This window comes from Haliotis rufescens, unplaced genomic scaffold (genome assembly GCF_023055435.1).
Source record: "Haliotis rufescens isolate VD_foot unplaced genomic scaffold, xgHalRufe1.0.p SCAF_12, whole genome shotgun sequence".
Taxonomy (NCBI): Eukaryota; Metazoa; Mollusca; class Gastropoda; order Lepetellida; family Haliotidae; genus Haliotis; species Haliotis rufescens.
In genome coordinates this window covers 30,537,053-30,557,614 of record NW_025963802.1, presented here as the reverse complement: position 1 = coordinate 30,557,614, position 20,562 = coordinate 30,537,053, and the positions used below count along the sequence as shown (strand labels likewise).

The 20,562-nt window shown below is 41.2% G+C and overlaps 1 protein-coding gene across 1 annotated transcript in view; it reads left to right on the top strand.

Moving 5' to 3' along the window:
• Positions 1 to 6,232: 6,232 nt before the first annotated feature.
• The window catches only part of LOC124117081, a 45,798-nt gene continuing 31,468 nt past the window's right edge, over positions 6,233 to 20,562 (top strand). The window contains exons 1-6 of the mRNA XM_046478790.2: positions 6,233 to 6,452; positions 12,196 to 12,327; positions 12,887 to 13,134; positions 13,515 to 13,646; positions 13,815 to 13,953; positions 14,251 to 14,358. Coding sequence (XP_046334746.2) covers positions 6,380 to 6,452; positions 12,196 to 12,327; positions 12,887 to 13,134; positions 13,515 to 13,646; positions 13,815 to 13,953; positions 14,251 to 14,358 — 832 coding nt within the window. The 5' untranslated portion in view covers positions 6,233 to 6,379. The remainder of the gene's footprint in view (positions 6,453 to 12,195; positions 12,328 to 12,886; positions 13,135 to 13,514; positions 13,647 to 13,814; positions 13,954 to 14,250; positions 14,359 to 20,562) is intronic.

Here is a 20,562-nt window from a genome sequence, read left to right as displayed (position 1 = left end):
TTGGGTGATAAAATGTTTATTTTAATGTTCTAATAGGGTCTATAAGTCACCCATATGGAAAACCCGACAGAGTTATCTCCCGGGACAACTCTCCGCTCTCGACTACAGTCGTACGAAACAAGACAGATGACGACTACGCAACACGTGTTTATGAATAACAACCACTTTATTCTTCACATCGACTTGTCAGGCTCCCTTCATTAGATGACCCGTATTGATTTAATATATAATTACGTGCTGATATGCTTACAAAAGGTTGAATGAATGTGCCAAAATACTACCACTATGACCGTCCTGACTACGTTATTTGCAGGCACAAAACCAGCATTCTCCATCCCAACATCAATCACTGGAAAAAGGAAACTGCAAGAAACTATTGAAATACAGAGAAGCCCGCCATTCCCAAACGCCAATGCCTACTTAAAATTGTAAAGTATCATGTCTATGTCATCTGAAAATAATAATGAGAAAACCCTTTTTATCATCATGATCATGAGAGGTACACAGTCATAAATCACTGAAGTTTAGTGCAACATTTAGTTTTCTCAATTGATCTAATTCATAGTAAATACTTTCCATCGTAATTGTGAAATATACTGTTAACTATGTTATAAATATTGTTGGAAAGAATGGCGTCAAGAGATAAACTATCACAATCAGGGAAATACATCGAGCTCTAGTTTTAGGCTACCCACCAGGGCTGATGGTAATAAATATTTTTACAGAACATATGGGGCGCAGATCAATGATTAACTGTAAATATGTTAAATTAATAACCAAAATTAAGATATTATCGTGTTGAAGGGCGAATGGGTGTCTCGGGACGACAATGGCGTTTCCAGTTGTTTGTGTTATCAGTGACAAGTTCCACACATTACAGTGAATTCACAAGTATATATAATTTGTCAAATTGTTAATAAAACTGTAAAATAAACTATTAATATATTCAGTGTGGGGAAAAGTACATGTGGGTAAATGTATTATAAAATGTCTTATGTTTTCATGTCAACGTGGTTGCGAATTGCACAAATAACAACAAACGTAAAATAATTTGTCAATCGGTAACACAACAATACTGTTTACCACGCGTGACCTTGGACATGGCCTACTCCTGAAGATAAGAACAGAAGCGGCGGAAACTCACATTTTAAATAACTGTTACATGTGATCAAACGGGTTTATGTCTCTGAGAGGCAATTAGAGAATTAGATAACAGTTATGGGTGTATGTGTATCTGTTATCTAGTAAAAACAAAACATGGTAAGATAGGAAAAAACCCATTTAAAACTGACATTCATTGAGTGGAAGTGGCATGGGATAAGCTGTGTACTGGATCACGTTGTTATCTTAAGGTGTAAATTTGGCAGACAAACAGACAGATACTTTATTAAAGTCTTACCTTAGGTACAGCTACAATATAAACATGTTAAAACATATACACATGTACCCGACCGGAGACTAGTATATACAGAATGAAGACAATACCTTTCTTCACATGAAAGTTAAAAATATCTGTTTAAAATATGGACGTATAAAATTCTCCTTAACTTAAGGCACTTTCCATCAATAAGACATTAATGCGCTACGGCAAGATAGCATATGATGAATGGTTTTGGCAACGTTGAATGATTGTTTCATTTGATATTGTAAATCCGTTCTTCTGTACATTAGTTGAAGGTGAAGGTGTAAAACAATCAATATGTTCAAGATTAGAAGATGGCATGAAGAAACTTCAGTGAGCGATAACAATGAGTGAATTATCACCCTTGCCGACCGCTCACACAGGTAGTTTACAAGACTGACATCTACTCTCTAAAATGAACATATCTTACATGATAAAAGTTGTTAAAACATCTCAATAATAATATAATAAAAAGGAGCCCAGAGACTCTCTTCATTTTCAGATACTGATTCTGCAGTAATCTAGACTTGCCGAACATTATAGACTTGCATGGCCTGTATTTGATATATTTGTATCAGGATCTGTGTGACAGACTAGTGCTATTCCTACAGTGACAATATTCGCCTAAAAAACTGCCGCTTAGTGCATGCGAATCAAGGGCGGATAAGCGTGTTTCTTATAAACCCTATACTTAAAGTCTTGGAATGACGTTTAGAAGTGTTTGTTTGTTCTTTAACGTCGCACTCAGCAATATTCCAGCTAAATGACGGCGGTCTGTAAATAATCCAGTCTGGACCAGACAATCCAGTGATTGATGTCATGACCATCGATCCACGCAATTGGGATCGATGACATGCAACAACCAAGTCAGCGAGCTTGACCACCCGATCCTATTTGTCGCCTCTTATGACAAGCATAGTCGCCTTTTACGGCAAGCATGGGTTGCGGGTTTGTACAGGGGGATGTTTAGAACTCTGATATATTTAATGCCTGGTTCCTGAAGAAAGAACCGTGAGGGGGGGGGGGGGGAGAGGGTTTGAAGAGGGAGAGAGTTTTCTTCTGAGTGAGTAGTGAGTATGGTTTTACGCCGCTTTTAGCAATATTCCAGCAATATCACGGCGGGGGACACCAGAAATGGGCTTCACACATTGTACCCATGTCGGGAATCGAAGCCGGGTCTTCGGCGTGACGAGCGAACGCTTTAACCACTAGGCTACCCGACCGCCCCAGTTTTATTCTGAAGTGTAAAGGCTGTATTTAAGAGTCGTTCACAAGCTTAGTCGTCAACATTCCCAACAAGCCAGTGACAAGAAATCATGACACGCAACAATTCAATGTCGCTACCTAAGGCCCTGGTTTCAATACTAGAATCCCTTATGTCTGAGAAGGGACCAACGAACCAGACAAACACCTGTTTTTACCATGGTTCAATATATAGGCAAAGATCCATTCCTTCCCAGATCTAAATTCTTTCCGCACCTCTGCAAAAGATGACGTCATCAACCTCACAGCGTAATTCATCAGCAAAACTACAGCCAACCCCACAAAGAAGAAATACTCCCCGCTCACTCAATTGGATAACATGTTTGCTACTCTCCTACTATCATGACAGTTGGTCCATGCACCATAAAATCTCCACAACAACGCCTGGCCACATCAGGAGTGAGTGAGTGAGTGAGTATGGTTTTACGCCGCTTTTAGCAATATTCCAGCAATATCACGGCGGGGGACACCAGAAATGGGCTTCACACATTGTACACATCAGGAGACAGCAACCAGCCATGAACCGTGACATATACTGACCTTGAAAAATGTAGCATTGTCGCCCTTTGTTAAAATAAGAAAAATATTTATCAAAGCGCGACAATGCGACAAATGGCCAAAATGTCGCTTTGTCGCGCTTTGGTTAATTTTGACACTTTTTGTTTGTTTTTGTAAGGACGACACTGCGACAACGCGACAACGTCCCTACTAGGATTCCATTGAATAGGGACATCATTCTTGTCAGGGTCAGATTCAGATTAATTTGTTTACTCAAAAACACTCAGGGTGGTACAAGACTTAAATACAAAGTAGACACAGTTTATGGATAACAACTTCTTTATTTATTCTAAAGGCGACGCTTCGGTATAGATCCTTATACCGTTGTCAAGCAAGGCTACTTTGTCATTGGTCAACATCTGTACTCTGCTTTTTCAACAGGTGTATTTTGCACATCTACCATGTGGCAACCATTAAGCGGACATCCACAGAGAAAATGAAGTGACCTTCGGTTATTTTCGAAACCACATACCACAATAAGAAGTCACTACGCTGAACAGACGGGGCATGTTAGCATTTTGACGCAAAAAATGTTCGATATCAGAGGTGAGGTGAAATTGGGTTTGACGTCGCGTCCAAGATTATTGCACTTATATAGCGACGTGCATGTACGTGTATGTGTGTGTGTGGCTGCTTGTACTAGTCCGGACTGATGTCGATGTATAGTGCCAGCACACTGAGATACCATGCCGCAGTTTAACATGAATACTCCACTCAGACACAGTATACTGACTCCAAGCCGACCAGTCCTTGTTTTAGCCCCTTCATGCCGAGCGCCAGACAGGGTAACAACAAGTACCATCTTTTAACGTCTTTTGGTATGACGCGGCTGGGGATCGAACCCCGGACTTTCCGCTCTCCGGGCGGACGCTCTACCATTAGACCACGGAGGCGGTCTGTTCGATATCAGAGTTTGAGCTGGAGTAGCACAGAATATCAAGCCCTCTGGTGTTCGTGAAATATGTTAGAAAGGGCACCCGATACTCCACTTTGATTGTATATCATGGTATCCCGGCGTCATTGGACGTTGCTCATGCTACCAACCACTGGTTTGCATAGACCGGACTGGATTATTTACAGGCCGCCGTGGAGCACTGCTGATTGTGGCTGAAGACAATAGTCGCTGACTCGCTTGATTTATGTCTGCAATGTGTCAAACTTTTCACGTGTATCTAAAGCATACATCAGTTCTTCATTTGCCGTCAGGCCTTGATGATTGTGGGGGATAGAGTGGCGGAGTGGTTTATCTACAGGACCTGCTGCTACCATTCGGGAAAGCGATTGTACTACCGAATCTATAGTCAGTACAGCCCATTACACGGGTAGTGTTTGTGTCATTAATATGTGAGCGGTGGGATAGCCTTGTCAACAAGTTTATGCTTCAAGTCGTAGGGACGTATTAGACGCCCTACATGAGTATAATGTGTGAAGCCCACTTCCGGTAACACCCGACGTTGTAAGGCTGGAATATTGCTAAAAGCGACGTCAAATCTTAATATTGGATCTCCTAACATGCAAAGGCGAATCCGCGATTTTGAAAAAGGTGGGGCACAGGACACCCACGTGGATCCGCCAGTGAATATGTATGTCTCCACCAGGTGTCCACTTAGTGTGGACAGGGAGACGGGTGGACCAGGATGCCGCAATTCCTTGCGAGCTCAGCCGTGCCGGAATCTTCGGTTCGAATTTGAGAATTCAATTCAAACTATATGAAAACGCAATTGGCATGTTTCTCTGACTGTTTAGGGACCAGTTCAAAAGTTCGATGTCGAAAACAAATCTAAATTCCTTAAGGTGTGTCTATAATGAGACTATGTGGAACAATGAGAGACTATTTATGTCAATAATGTTCATCTACTGTTTCATCAGAAAAGATGAGACCCATACCTACATGTACTAACAGCATAACTAACGCGAATGTTATTGAAATGTCCCAGCAACCTGTTAAATGCCAGCATTCACTTCACTTTCATTCATATATTTGAAACAATAATGTATCTAACATTACTATTTATCACTTTATGATATTTCAAGTGTAATTTTGACGTGTGAGATTGTATTTTTTTGTAATTTTGTAACCTAATCACGTTATCCAACTAAACGGAGCCATTTTCGCGACGTGTCCAAAAGATGTGTTGATTTATCTTAATTTATCATTCGTTAATTTAACGCACCTTGTGCAACAAATTTATACCTCTTGGCAAATTATATAGTTCGCTTTGAATAGTCTGACATGCCTCAACTCCTTATGGAGAAGTTTTACGTACGAGTGTGTGTGTGTGTATGTGTGTGTGTGAGAGCGTGCGTGCGTGCGTGCGTGCGTGTGTGCATGTGTGAATAAACGGTCGCTCATCATGCTGAAGACCCAATTTCGATTCTCATATGAGTTAAGCTGAGGTAAGCCCGTCCTGTGTCTCTCGATGTGATAGAACGTGGATATTGCTTTAGGCGTCGTACGCCAATGATCAATGATCTCATTTCCTGTGACTTTTAGTCTATCAGCGTATAATCTACGCCTCGGAGTCAGTATACTGTGTCTGAGTGGGGTTTTCATGTTTAACTGTGGCATGGCATCTCAGTGAGCTAGCACTATAACTCGACATCAGTCCGAACTAGTACATGCAGCCACACACGTACATGCACGTCGCTATACAAGTGCAATAATCTTGGACGCGACGTTAAACCCCATTTCTCCTCACCTGACCTCCACTAACTTGACTGTCATGCAAAGGTTCGTCAACACAATCCATTGTTCACACAACCAGGCCACCGTCCATAACCTATTTACGCATTATTTCGTAATAAAGGCGCTGTCTTCCTCCAACGTGAATGTACTCAGAGTTTTAGTAAAATACCCTGGTTGCAAGACTCTGTGTTTGCTCGAAGGTTCTGATATCACGTTGGGCCGTCGCGGCTGGGCACATATTGCGACACCGACAAACCCTTACAAAGCTGACCTACAAATGCAAGGAAGAAATAACAGTCTCGTTTAAACAAGATAGCAGGTTATTTCGTGGACGCTATTTAAAGGCGAATCTAAGAAGATGACAATTGGTTGAATCGCACTTATATAAAGTGTATGCTCTTTGTGAGTTGATCAGTTATACGCGGGAGCCTGCAGCTGTGTGCTGGTTATCCGCTGTCTACCCATACAGGATGTTGAGTGTCAGCGGCGGGTTGGCCGGGTACCTCGTACTGGTTCACACGATCGCTGTCCCTACTCTCACGGGTGAGTACACTATGGTTACATGTGAATCCGTTTGTCGAGACGTAGACGTTATCGTTTAGCGGTCAGCGTATCCATGTGTGTTGTCGTTGCATGTACAATCACAGCAGAGCTGGCTGATGGGGGCTGTAACAGGACTTGCTACAACGACTATGACGGCAGGACATGCTTCGAGGACTGTGACAGGACATGCTACGGGAACTGTAACGGCAGGACATGTTACGTGAATTAAGGCGACAGGATATGGTACGACTACTGCAACGGCAAGACATGCTGCGTGTACTTACCAGGATATGCCTGTCTGCAAATTGAGTGTAATTGTCTGGTAGTGCTAAACCAAGTAGAAATGGATAAATATATCTTAGACGGGTACGCTCTTCAGTTTTACCATTTTACCATGTTACAGATATAAAGGAAAGCAACATATATTATCATGACCACCCGATCCCCTTAGTCGCCTTTTAGGGCAAGCATGGGTTGCTCAAGACCTATTCTCTCCGGATCTTCACGGGACTAATATAAGATAGTCTAAAAATAAAATAATTCATAATAGCCAAACAAGAAATAGTTTGTACACAATATTGGATATGTAGACTCTTCATTATGCTAAAAAAGTGAGAAAAAACCCAATAACTCGTATGTTTTGTGAATGTGCCTAATCTATTTGTATGCAATAAATTACATTAAGGATATAAAACGCAAAACATGTATTACTCAATATACCTGATACAGGGAAATACTGAACCACGCATTGTATTGTAACATATGCTGTTGATTTAATAATGCACACGATGTAAAATGAAATAAAAAATAAGAAGCTTATACAACAATGTAAGAAACAACATAAATCTACATATTGAAGCCGTGATATGGTGCAGTCTTCTAGTCTACGTTTTTTGGTTGGCAAGTCGCGCCTCCAGCTGTCCCTAATTTCTAGTCTGTTGTCCGTGTGAGCCACTTGGGGTCAGTCGGAAACTTTTCGGATTTGAATTTTGAAATTGGGGTGACTGGCACTGACGAACTACTTTGAATGACAGACCGGTACAGACTAGGAACAGCCTTGTACATGGTCGTTATGCAACGGAAATGATTTATTTCGGAAAACACATAGATTACCAATATATGCTCACATTATGATAAAATATTTGACAGGTGAAAGCAATTCACATACTGGTAATTTACTAGGCTTGGCTGGATCATCTATTTCATCCTGTGTTAAGCTCACCTATAAAGAGTGAAAAACTTTGAATTAAACGAGAACCCTTCGTCGATAAATAACTGACATACGAAGGACGCATGTTCGTGCCCTGTCACTGAATACCAGCAGTATTCACTTGTGTTCTGAGTTGGGGCGAGGGTGATGAAATTGGGTTTAGCGTCGCGTTCAAGATAAATGCACTTATACAGCGACGTGCATGGGGTTGGGGTTGGGGTTGGGGTTGGGGTTTGGTGGGGTTACAGGCCGCCTAAGCCACATTTCGAAAATAGATAGCCAAAATTGATGTGGTTCGCGGGGCAATCGTTACGGTTGCGTGATTGGGGAATGTGGGTCTCGTGGCTATGCTGTCAAAATATGCTTTGTTACCGTTTTTAACAAAACAAGTCTTGTTTTCTCATTTTTTTATTCAGATCATAACAGGGATAATATATTCATCAAAACATTGCATTGATGGATATCATGACAGGTCATATTACATTGTCACATTACAGGTCGTGCAATGTTCCTTTGAGGGTAATTAATTTTCCGTGGGTAGGGCTAGGACAGTTTTCCGGGGGCAAATGTCCTAGGGGCCGTTTTCGAGCAGGCAGTTACCGTGATACTTATCTGTCCCCGTAATTCCTAATAAGTAACTTTTTCTAATACCATTTTTAATCACTATTTACAGGCGTATCTTTGCAATATTGCCGATTTCAGATAAAATACAATTAAATACTCTCTTAGAAATGCGTTCTGTAATCTGTTTAGTTGTATAAGAGTTTGAACAGTATATCAGGTGACAGTAGCATGTTGTAAGAGGAAAAGATCGATATCGGCGACGTTAACCACTATCATATAAAATTGTGCTGACACGGTGAGGCGACGAGCATGCATGTAGGTGTGTGTGTGTGGCTACTTCTACTGGTCCAGACTAAAGTCGTGTTTATAGTGGTGCCCAGCTAACACAAAAATGTTATAAAAACACCCCTAAAGCATTTTAGGAAACGTTATAGAAATGTTTTAAAAAATGTTTTCTTCACGTGACTTTGTATGGTTCCAGAATTTTTTTAAAAACAATTTCCGGAAACATTTGGTTATAACGCTTTTTTTGTAAAATATTTCAGAAATGCTTTTGGAAAAACGTTTTATTCATGTGATTTTGTATGGTTGAAGAAACGTCTCAGAAACATTTCCTGTGAACATTTGATTATAACGTTTCTAAAATGTTTTGAAAACGAACCAGGGTGTTGGCAAAGCTTAGCGTTTTGCTGCCAATGTCCAAAACGTACAACACCCACTCACTGTTGATAAGATACAAATGATTAGGACATGCATGTACTGAGAAAACACAATGACCGATATGGTAATCCATGCCATGTCTTCAACATTCAGTCAACAAGGAACTGGTTCACTGAAATCCCATGCCGCAGTTTAACGTGAATACACTCAGACACAGTATACTAGTCCTCAGTCCTTGCTTGAGCCCCATAATTCCGAGCTCCAGGCGGGGTAACAAGAAGTACCATTGTTAACGCCTTTTGGTATGACACGGCCTGGGGTCAAACTCCCGACTTTTCGCTCTCAAGGCAAATGCTCTACCACTAGGCCACGGCAGCGGTCTTTTTGTTGACAAACCAAAGATCAAACACAAGGCGGATCTCATATTCAAACTCTTGAAGAGTTGACCAAAGCACGCCTCAGGAACGCAGCTCTGTACAGCAAATCGCGGCCCCTCAGACGAATGATTCACTTCACACTAACAGTCTTGGACCTGTCTAGACACATTGTCAATGAAAACATTTTTTAAAAATAATTAATATAATATATGTTCTTTCTTCAAAAGAACCTTTCCTCTTCCTGTTCATGTGGAATCAAGGAAGCTAGACTTGGTTTATTTTGATCTTAACTTACCTAGGTGTTTAGTAAAATATACTGTATGTATTTCACAGTCATGGCGCAGGACTAGGACCTTCCCTCCTCAATTAATTCTAGGAGTTCTAGAATGGAATGTCCGACACACATTGGGCTAGACAATTAATGGCGACGAGAACATATTTATATATACAAGAATATCCGCACTTTAGGTAGGGGGGGTCCATCAATATCACGGCGGGAGCCAACATAATGGTATCCTCATGTGGGGATTGAATCCCCAAAAATTATTTACATTTAAGTTACATCAATTAAACCGGATTCCAATATGCCCAATGAAATGGATAAACTACATCGCAACTGTTAAGATGTCGTATGTCGTCGTAACCACGTGGTTACAATCCGGGGGAGAATCAGCAGTCAGGTTGCTGTGAGCGGTTATATTTAGTTTGGTTAATAACGCTTTAAATACTCATCTGCACGTATTTTCTTTTAGTTTATGCCGGTAATGTATGTACGCTGAACATGCTGCTATATATAGCCTAAGTAAAGTCACATGACTGCCGGATAGTAACTACGTGATAAAAAAATGTCGCTTTTTTGGTTAATTAATCATCGCAATATGTCGTGATAAATAATCAAGTGTTGACGACTAAACTGTTACGGTATGTACTGTACAAATTTAAAGAGATTGTACTTGTATGGTATTTGTCGTTTTCGACGGGCTTCAATTTGCTGTGTCATGTTGTATCCCTTGGGTGTGACAGAATGCTTTGATCGTCATCGAATCCCTGATTCACTCTGAACATGAATCTTGACGGTAGCCGTCCTGTGGTAAACGTCGCAGACCTGCACCACTTTGGGTTTTCCTCTTATATCAGAGGAGGTACATCAAGTGGTCAAGCCATGGCAAAACTGAAAATTGTTCAAAAACTCTGAAACAGTCCTATTCAAGCTACACTGACCTCTCTACAACACAAGCAACCTATGAATCACTAGTGGCGTAGATGTTAGATAAATATTTCTCGGGCGACTGAAGCTATTTTCATTTCGGCGACCAACCTGCTTCGGGCACATGTAAAGTTGATGTTACGTTACATCCCCTAGTTTTCCGCAATAGAGCGTTCCCATAGTAAGTCAGTGCAAACGATATAGGCTTAAATTAGGCGTCAAAAAACGACTTTTTGCAAACTTGACTTCTGAGAAATTCATGCGCCGCACTATGCTAATGGTATGTCTTTAAATTCAATTGGCTTTACCGCCGCCGTGGTCTAGTGGTAGAGCGTCCGCCCGGAGAGCGGAAGGTCAGGGGTTCGATGCCCGGCCGCGTCATACAAAAAAACCCGTTCAAAGATGGTACTTGTTGTTACCCTGTCTGGCGTTCGGCATTAAGGGGCTAAAACAGGGACTGGTCGGCTTGGAGTCAGTATACTGTGTCTGAGTGGGGTATTCATGTTAAACTGCGGCATGGTATCTCAGTGGACTAGCACTATAAATCGGCATCAGTCCGGACTAGTACAAGCAGCTACACACACACACACGTACATGCACGTCGCTATATAAGTGCAATAATCTTGGACGCGACGTTAAACCCCTTCACACCTCACCTCACCTCAAGTGACTTTATTAAGCATTTGCCTCTGGATCACCCAGCTGTATCTGGGTACCCGGTAGGATGAGAGAGTAACTGAATCCAACTTACATCTTCCAGCATCTTGCAGGCATCATTGGTTATATTCTCTGTGATTCGTTTCATTTCGTTCGTTTGTTGTTTAACGCCGCACTCAGCAATATTCCAGCTTTATGACGGCGATCTGTAGAATAATCGAGTCTGGACAGGACAATCCAGTGATTAATATCATGAGCATCGATCCACGCAATTGGGATCGATGACATGTATCAACCAAGTCAGCGAGCCTGACCACCCGATCCCGTTAGTCGCCTTTTACGACAAGCATAGTCGCCTTTTACGGCAAGTGTGAGTTGCTGAAGACCTATTCTACCCCGGAATCTTCACGGGTCTACTCTTCAGTGAGTTCAGATTGTAAATTGAATGTACACTCATCCATTGTTCGTGATAATATCGCGTAAGTGCTTCGAGCACACGCTGTAACACTTTTCGCTTTAGAAATGTAGATATTGTTATATTTAAAAAATATCTCTCACTTTCTGTGAGTTGCCTCGAGCATGAATACAGTCAAACAAAAGTCCATATACTTTAAACAAGTCAATCCCAAATGTCACACACATAAGTCTAACTTGTGATCCCGTAATTAATTATGAATTTGATACTTTTGTCACGAGGGGGGAGCTCAGGATTTTACGAGCTGAATTCATGCACACCCCTTGACGAACTTCGGTAAAATGGAAATTCCGTATAGCATGAAATCTTCCCATGAAAATATACAGCGCACAAAGATTAACAGGATTATGGGAGCGTAACAATATATGTTTAGTCATTTATTATGCTAATAAACATATTATTTGTGGGTTTCTCATGACAAAATATTGTAAAATCTTTAGTGGAGGATTGATGACAAAGTACATACATTTGGGGGGCTTTATTAAGTATTAACTTTTACAACTCTCATTCCTGTGATAACTTGTCTAAGTTTACTCACAGTTGCATGCAATGTGCAGGTATATATAGATATATATTCTCTTTCTAACTAACAGCACTAACAGAATCAACACAGTGTGATGCTCCTCTGGGTTTTGAGAATGGCAACATCACGGACGATCAATTCTCTGCTTCATCATCTTTAAATTCCCGCTACACAGCAAATGCAGCAAGACTTAACGTTGGGGGTGAGCAGCTTTTTATTGTGTTTTTTTGTATGACCTTTTTGTATTGCTATAGTTTGATATGTGCTTCACATTAACTTGTCTTTAGCAGCAAACTGAAAAAAACATCACTGGTAAAATAAACTAATGTGAACATATGTTATATTGCGACACTGATATCTATTCTTTGCTGGCTAACAGTATACGAGGGTAAATCGAAAACATCGTGGCCTCATAGGCATTGCCTTTCTTGTATGAGATTCCAATACGTTTATGAAGATTTGATAACACCAAGTTACAGAATGATAGCTGCATCTGATTTCGAGAAATCAACTATTTGGGAATTTTATAGGGGTGCGGGAAACTGCAAAAATGAAGAGTAACGAGCTGTGATACAGTACCTGCATAAAAAGGCATGTCACCAAAGCAAATACACGAACATATAAATGCACGCATGGAGATGACCCAAGAGAATCAGCACTAAAGGAATTTACATCTTCTGATTCTGAGACTTGTAAGATATGGGTATTTGTTTTATATATTCTCCACTCCACTCCACTCGCAATGTGTCGTTGTTTTCCAGATGGATGGGTCGCCCAACAGTCTAATGGCACAGAGTACCTTCAGGTTGACTTGCTAACTCAGCATAGTGTAACCCGCTACTCAGTCCAGGGGAGCAAGAATGGCTGGTTCCCCGGAACAATGGTGTTGTTCTACAGCCAGGATAGTCTTGTCTGGGAGAGATATGTCACCAGCAATGGGACACAGACTCTGGCAGGGCCTCCAGACTACAGGACTGTTGTCACATTCGACTTAAACCCAGCTGTGCAGGTAAGGGTGACACCACCTACATCCTCGGACTCGTTAGTTATGGCCAGTCATGATATATATAGATCTTTGACCGCTAGTTAGTGAGTTAACATTCTTCTTCACAGCTACTGGTGGTATCATCTTTGCACAACATATTTTTCATTTTGAAAAAGAGCCCACTGCTCGAGGATGGTACCTTATATAATAGAATAATGGAACATGTGAAGGAGATACATTATGTAGATATACGACATGATCGCATATTCTCTCTAGAGTGTTAAGTCACCCATACGGTGTAGGTCATGCGTCTGTGTAGTGTCCTTTAGCTCAAACTTCTGTGTTGTTGATACAGTTTCTCCTGTAATGTTGTCTTTGTTAAAGACCTCATAAACCTTTTGCAGGCACGGTACCTAGCATTTGTACCTCAACGCAGGACATACAGTAGTTATGCAGGACTTCGCCTGGAGTTGTACGGGTGTGAGGCAGAACAACAAATCCCCTTTAGACATACAGAAGTCACCCAGGACATACAGGTAAGCAGAGATTCTGAAGAAAGCATCCCCATATACATCTAAATCTTCATCAGAATCCACATCTGTATCTAAATCATACAAATCTACATTTATATACATCTACATAAACATTTCTACATCTACGTCTACATGTGCACCTACCATTTCAAGATCGTATTTGTGTTCCAGGGAAGTCATGAGTGGTTACCCAGCCTGAGTCCATATGTCATTAACACTGTCATCAAGATTCGTCCAGCAGCACACGTGAAAATACAGCCGGGGGTCAAGGTTATATTTAATTCTTCACACGCAGGATTCACCATTCTTGGTAAGAATATGTGGGCAGTTGTATCTTAAACGTACACATCTAATTGTACCAATGCCAATTGCAATTATCAAAACATAGGTTGTTTTCCTAAACAAGCGAATCGTTCACCTACCTTTGCATCATCGCATGCCTATGGATAACATTCTCAACAGGTTCTGGCTGAAAGTATGTTTTATTGATAACTTTTATTTGATGCTGTGTGTCTTAGTGATGTAAATAATGAAATCAGGAAACCCTTGAACGACTGAAAGAATAATTGTTCTTATTGATTATTATTTAGTATATGTTGTATCTCAGGTACATTGGAGGCCAGAGGTCTCAGTGGATTGCCTGTGGTTTTCACAGCTTCAACTACGTTCACAAACCGGACAAACATGTGGGCAGGCATTGAAGTTGTCAGTCAAGGTATGTGCACTGTGGTCTTGTGGAATAGTATAACAGAGAAACCACCTCTCTGCATACCAAGAAATGTTCCACCTGTTTTGAATTTGTCCTAACTATCCCATGAAGGAATGACACCAGCAACTATGTTTCTAAAAGGCTGCCAGAATCCCAACTCAATTACGTACATGGCCACAATGGTAGCCATATCTAAAATGTTATTTTACACCATTACTCGCTGCATGTATTTCTAATTACAAATACTTCGTTGTTAAAGTCAATATGCAGTTAGAGTACAGGCAAATACGTCCAATGAGTGGTCACTATTTTAATCAGGTGGAGTATAGCTATATGCTGATAAAGTACTGGAGAGTATACAGTTTTCATGGGCGTGAAACTCTCGTGCATCACGAAACTTGTCATTTCAGCATGACAAGACTTTAACAACAAACAATGGGTTCTGTTACTTATTTGATACCAATAACGACATTTTGTAACTGTTTGATAAGTATTTTAATAAGTTCTATTCCATAGCAATCTGGATCTCTTTGTCGCCTTGCTTAAATTTGAAAACTGTTCCTTTTCCTGGACTTGATTGGTCATGGCAGAGACAGTTTTGATTCCTCAGTCTGAAAATCCAAAATATAATCTTGAACAATTGTATCTTATATTCCTCAACATAGCGCAGTCTATCTGATAAAGATGTCTTTTGGGTAGCCTTTCTATATACAAAGACTGAAGCCACTGGTTTAATTCTTCCGCCAAAATTGTGAAAAACCTCAAGTACTGAAGACCTGAAAATTAACAAACTCAAGTCTGCTTGCATGTCAGTGACAGTTTCGTACGAAGGGAAAGGTCACCACCGGAAAAAGAAAAGACAGCCGTAATCTACTCACAGCGTTTGACGCTGGACATAGGGAATGTTATTGTTCACATTTGGAATGTTTTGGGTCACATAATCACGTTTGAAATTGAAAGTCGCGAAAGTGGTCGTGTGCGTCACGCTCATTGGGACCTTCGATCCATCGGTAGACATTGCATATGGATATGGCTCGATTATAATTTATGCAGTAGCTCTATGCATAAGTAATATAGAATACAAAGCGAATTGAATGCGTGTGACGATCTTGTTTGGTTTAATAAAGTGTGTGTAAATGTATCTCGCTTTCGTGAGATTCCTTTAGTTCTGCCTTGTAGTTGAGAAAGCGAATGACGTCACGCGATTTTCTTTATGAAGGTTAAAAGTAGTTCCGGTGTGACAGGGGTCAAGGTTATCCAATCAAAACGAATAAAACGAGGCCAACCTTGTACGACACACGTGTCACGTACGGATTTAGTATCTTACCACCTGTATCTTCACCACGTGGGTAATAAAAGTTTCTATTTTTATGTATTGCCCATTCTATCCAACTGTTAAAACCCCACTTTGTTTTAATCCTGGATTAAACTGGGACTCGATCTGCAATCAAATAATCTATCATGGCTGAAGTACTAGATGCTGAACGATCATTATCTTTTGAGGCCGATGTTTTTCAATTTTGTAAAGTTTCAATCATCCAAAGTTTGGCTCAGTTCAATATCAGATAAAGTTGTATTTTCACTTGCCTGAGATAACCAAATGTCTTCATCACTTTCTATGGTTATAACTTTCTCATGAAATTGTGAACAAGCGAGCAATACATCTATAGAAGGACACGGACATGCTGGGGTAGGTTGCACGAACAGAACAGGTTACATAAAGTCATGCAATCTGCTTCGATTGTGAATGTTCTGCAGTATAAGTTCGCCAGTATTTGCCTGTGCTCTAAGATAGATAGAGAACTTGTGCCAGTACTTTATCGGGATACAAACGTACTGTCCTCGATCCATTACTAAGTATTAGCCACATGTTACTTTTTTCTATACAATACTTTTAGCCATGCTGTGAATGACCAAAATTCAAGTTTCAACAACTCTTCTAAAATCACTGGATGTTTGAAACTGTACTATTTTATCTTATCCTGACTCATACTTATTTCTTATCTCTCTCTTCCGAATAGGTAGTGGAAACGTCCTGTGCTGTTCCCAAAGAACAGAGAAAACAGCTCACCCAAACGCGCCCTCACTCTGCGCATGCGCACCGGAACCATGTGACCAAGCCCATTAACTCATCACTCTCTCTTTTTCGCGCCATCTTGGCAGCTGGAATTTTTTTTCTGTGCATCATAATCCAAGCTTTCCATAAAAATTCACCCTTTTTAACAAAATCTTTTGCTTGGATTATCTTCTGTGATATTCTATACATCATATCTAACGATTATTTTATATATTTGGCATTAGAATTTTTCGTAATTTGGACTCAAATGCAGCCCCTATCGGAGATCATGAAAACATCTAACTGATGTAAATTACGTTTTTCAGATTCGGACCCTCATCCAACCTGTACCAGCTGCACAGTACAGAGCTGCACTGCACAGAGAATAGATGCACATTCTGCGCCCCTTTGGGGAAGGAAGAATTTAGTAATTATCTTTTTGCAGTGTTGAGGAAAAAGATGGATCGGAAACGACGTGAGTCATCACGCTCATTATCATCCACGGAGACCGCTAAAAGTAAGAAGAGGCGAGAATACGCCCTGCCCTTCGTCACAGGAATTCGATTTGATATTATTCAAATTATCCCGCTGAATATCGTCTACCAGTAAGAAGTCTAGAGGGTCTAAGAATAAACCTACTGAACGCTTTAGTAAGGCTATCAAACAGACTTCATCCGCAGTCATGAAGGGGGTTTTAAGAAAATCAGCTGTTTCTTCTAACCAGAAGAAAGCCTGCGCTCAGACAATTACGTCCGCACAACCCCAGAGGTTCGCGCAGCCCGCAGTGTCCAATTCGGCTACAAATACAACCGATATATACCTCAATCAGCCTCAGACCTTCGCGCAGCCCAACACAACAATTACGCAATCCTCTACCTTCGCGCAGGCGTCAGTCTGCGCGCAGGCTATTAATCAGCAAGAGTATACACAGACGCCAGCGTTCACGCAGGCTCCCGCCTTCGTGCAGCCTTCACGCAGGTTCCCGCCTTCGTGCAGCCTTCAACGTTTACACTGCCAACTACCTTCACGCAGCCTACCTTTTTTACACAAGGTACTTTGCTAACGCCTGTTATTAATACAGATGTGATAGCAAATATCACACAACAAGTCGTAATGGCTATGCAACAACAAATGTGTAAACAACCTGGCATGCAGTCGACTACCTCTTCACACAATAGCTCGCAGATGTTGCAGCCTTCATTTACGGCTCCGAATCCTAACGCCTCCTATCTTCTGCGAGAGGAGGATATGTTCGAGCCCCCTCAAAATGATGACACATCGGGGGAATATTACCCTTCAATTTATGAGGATCATGAATTAAAGGCGTGGATTACAGATAGACTGCCGATATCATCACCGTCAAGAAATTCTTCTCCGACTGATACATACTGTATCAAAGGGGACGATATAGACACACTAACCCTCCCACCGATAAAACCAATCTCCAACATTGCAGAGAATCTTAATGTTTCTTTTGCGAAAGCCACGAAATCACAAGGACTTCAAACACCGAGCTCTAATTCTAAGAAATTCCCCATGCACGCCATGTCGCAATTTCTTCGCTCACCGGAGATTGATGAAGATTACTCACTCATGTCAGACCCCAAAAGTAAAAAATCTTATCGCATTGAGGAAAAGAAAGTTGCACAACCTTATACGACTACAAGACATGCATTCTTTGGACAAGCGATGTCACGCACTATGAACGAAGCTATGTTCTATGAATTAAAAGAGCCTAAGAACGACCGCGAAAGAATGCTACTTTCAGCTCTCGTCAATCAAAAGAAAAATCAAGAAATCATTTCTGATCATATGAGTTCAGTGTCGGCAGGTTTAACACTACTACAGCGACAAAGTCTTATTAATAATTCTAATTGGTATACCTATACCAAAGAATTATTAAGACAACCCTGGGAGGCCCCAACCATTTTTAATGGTAACATACGCAAAATCAAAGAGAAACTACAGAGGCGGGAAATCATCTGGTTTTCGCAAGTCACATGACACGTCACATGAAACGTCACGTGATGCCGACCGCGGCAGCAGATCGAAGTGATCTCGCAATATTACCAGCGAAGATGGGCTTTTGAACGACAGGGAACTCCCCCCACCAGCCGTTCATGTACAGCATTCCCCAGTAGGCGGAAGATTGGCAAGATATTGGATGAATTGGGACATTCTAGGAGACGAATTTGTTTCCAACTTTCTAAAAAAGGCTACACGCCGACTTTACTCAAGAAATCCCCGTTATCTCGCAAGCCACCGGAAATACCTTATCGGAAAGAATTGTTGCCGAAGTTAACGAAGCAATCAATTCACGTCTCAACAAGTGCGCGGTCGAGATAATTCATCCAGAATTACTAACGCCGGGTTTCTATTCGCCGATCTTTTTGGTTCTCAAAAAGAATTCAAACGGAAAGTTTCCTTTGATTTACAACATGAGAAAATTCAACAAGAAATACCTTCCAAAACCGGAGGATTTCAGAATGATTCAACAAATGATAAGACAGCACGACTATTTCGGAAGCATCGATCTACAGGATGCTTACCTACTCATTCCAATAAAACGGACTTTCAGGAAATAATTACGTTTCCTCTTTGAAGGAAAACATTACCAGTGGGCGGTCCTGCCCTTTGGAATTTCCACGGCCCCGTGGCTAATTACACGAGTGACCAAACCAATTTGTGACATTTTTTTCACAACAAGGGAATTCGTTGTGCTTTTAACCTAGACGATGGGATATAAGCCCATCAATCAACAGAGCTACAACCAAATTTCACCCTCAAATTATTAACACAACTGGGTTGGTTAATAAATTTTCAGAAGTCTGATCTACAACCATCTCAGGACCTCAAATTTCTGGGAATCAGATTTCTAACCAATCAGAATCTGATAATGGTACCAGAAGATCGGTGGATAAAAATCAAGACTTGTTTGCCAACAGCAATTTACAAGAGATCTCAGTCAACGAATGGCAAGTGATACTAGGCTGACTCACGTCAGTCCAAGCGTGGACGGTCCGAGGCAGACTACACTTACGCCCTATTCAGAGATTTCTAAATCCATACCTAGAGTACCAGGATTTAGAACTGCAACTACCACAAACATTGAGGAAACACCTCTTATGGTGGACAGTGAAATCGAACGTTTGCGAAGGAACTTGTTTAAACGAGCCGGATTACAACAACCACCTATTCGTGGACGCCTCACTTTAAAGCTGGGGAGCTCACTTCAACAGAGAAGTAACAGCAGGCCTATGGTAAGAGGCAGGAAAGCTCTACCACATCAATTATCTGGAATGTGAGGCAGTAATCCGTGCATCATTTCACTGGACCCCACAGTTAAGAAAAACGTCTGATGATCAGAACAGACAATTCAACTGTGGCATATAATATAAACCTTGACCCTCGTGAAGTTGACATTTTAACTTTACGAGCTAGTAGACAATCTGAACTTAACAATAAAGACAAGACATATACCAGCAGTGGCAAATGTCTTAGCAGACGCCTTCACCAGACAAGCCAAACCATCACAGACAGAATGGAAGCTACACCCAGAAGCATTCCAACTGGCTATAAAAGAAAAAAGGTTGCCCATTAGATAGACCTATTCGCAACCACATTCAACAATCAGATAACAACATTTGTATCACCAGTGCCAGACCCACTAGCTTGGTCAGTCGATGCTCTGTCAATATCATTGGAGGGACTAAACGCGTATGCGTTTCCTCCACCAGCCGTATTACCACAGATATTACAAAAGATCCTACACACAAGCAGCCTACAACTGCTTTTGGTAGCGCCTTACTGGCCGGCGAGAACGTGGTTTCCAGATCTCGTCGAACTAGCAGGAAATCCAATATTAAAACTTCCAAAAGTGGCCAAATCTACTGTTTCATCCTCACTCCAATCAGGTCCATCCAAGACCAGATCTATACGAACTTCACGTATGGAGCATATCAAGAGCAGTCTCGTTAAAAGAGGATATTCCATGAGAGCAGCTAAGGCAGTCTCCTTAGCACTTCGTAGATCAACGAGGAATCTCGATGACGATAAATGGAAAAGTTTTGACCAGTTTGCAACAGCCAAGGGTTTTTCTGCAGCCAAAGCTACTATACCACAAGTAGCAGATTACCTATGTCACTTACGAAGTA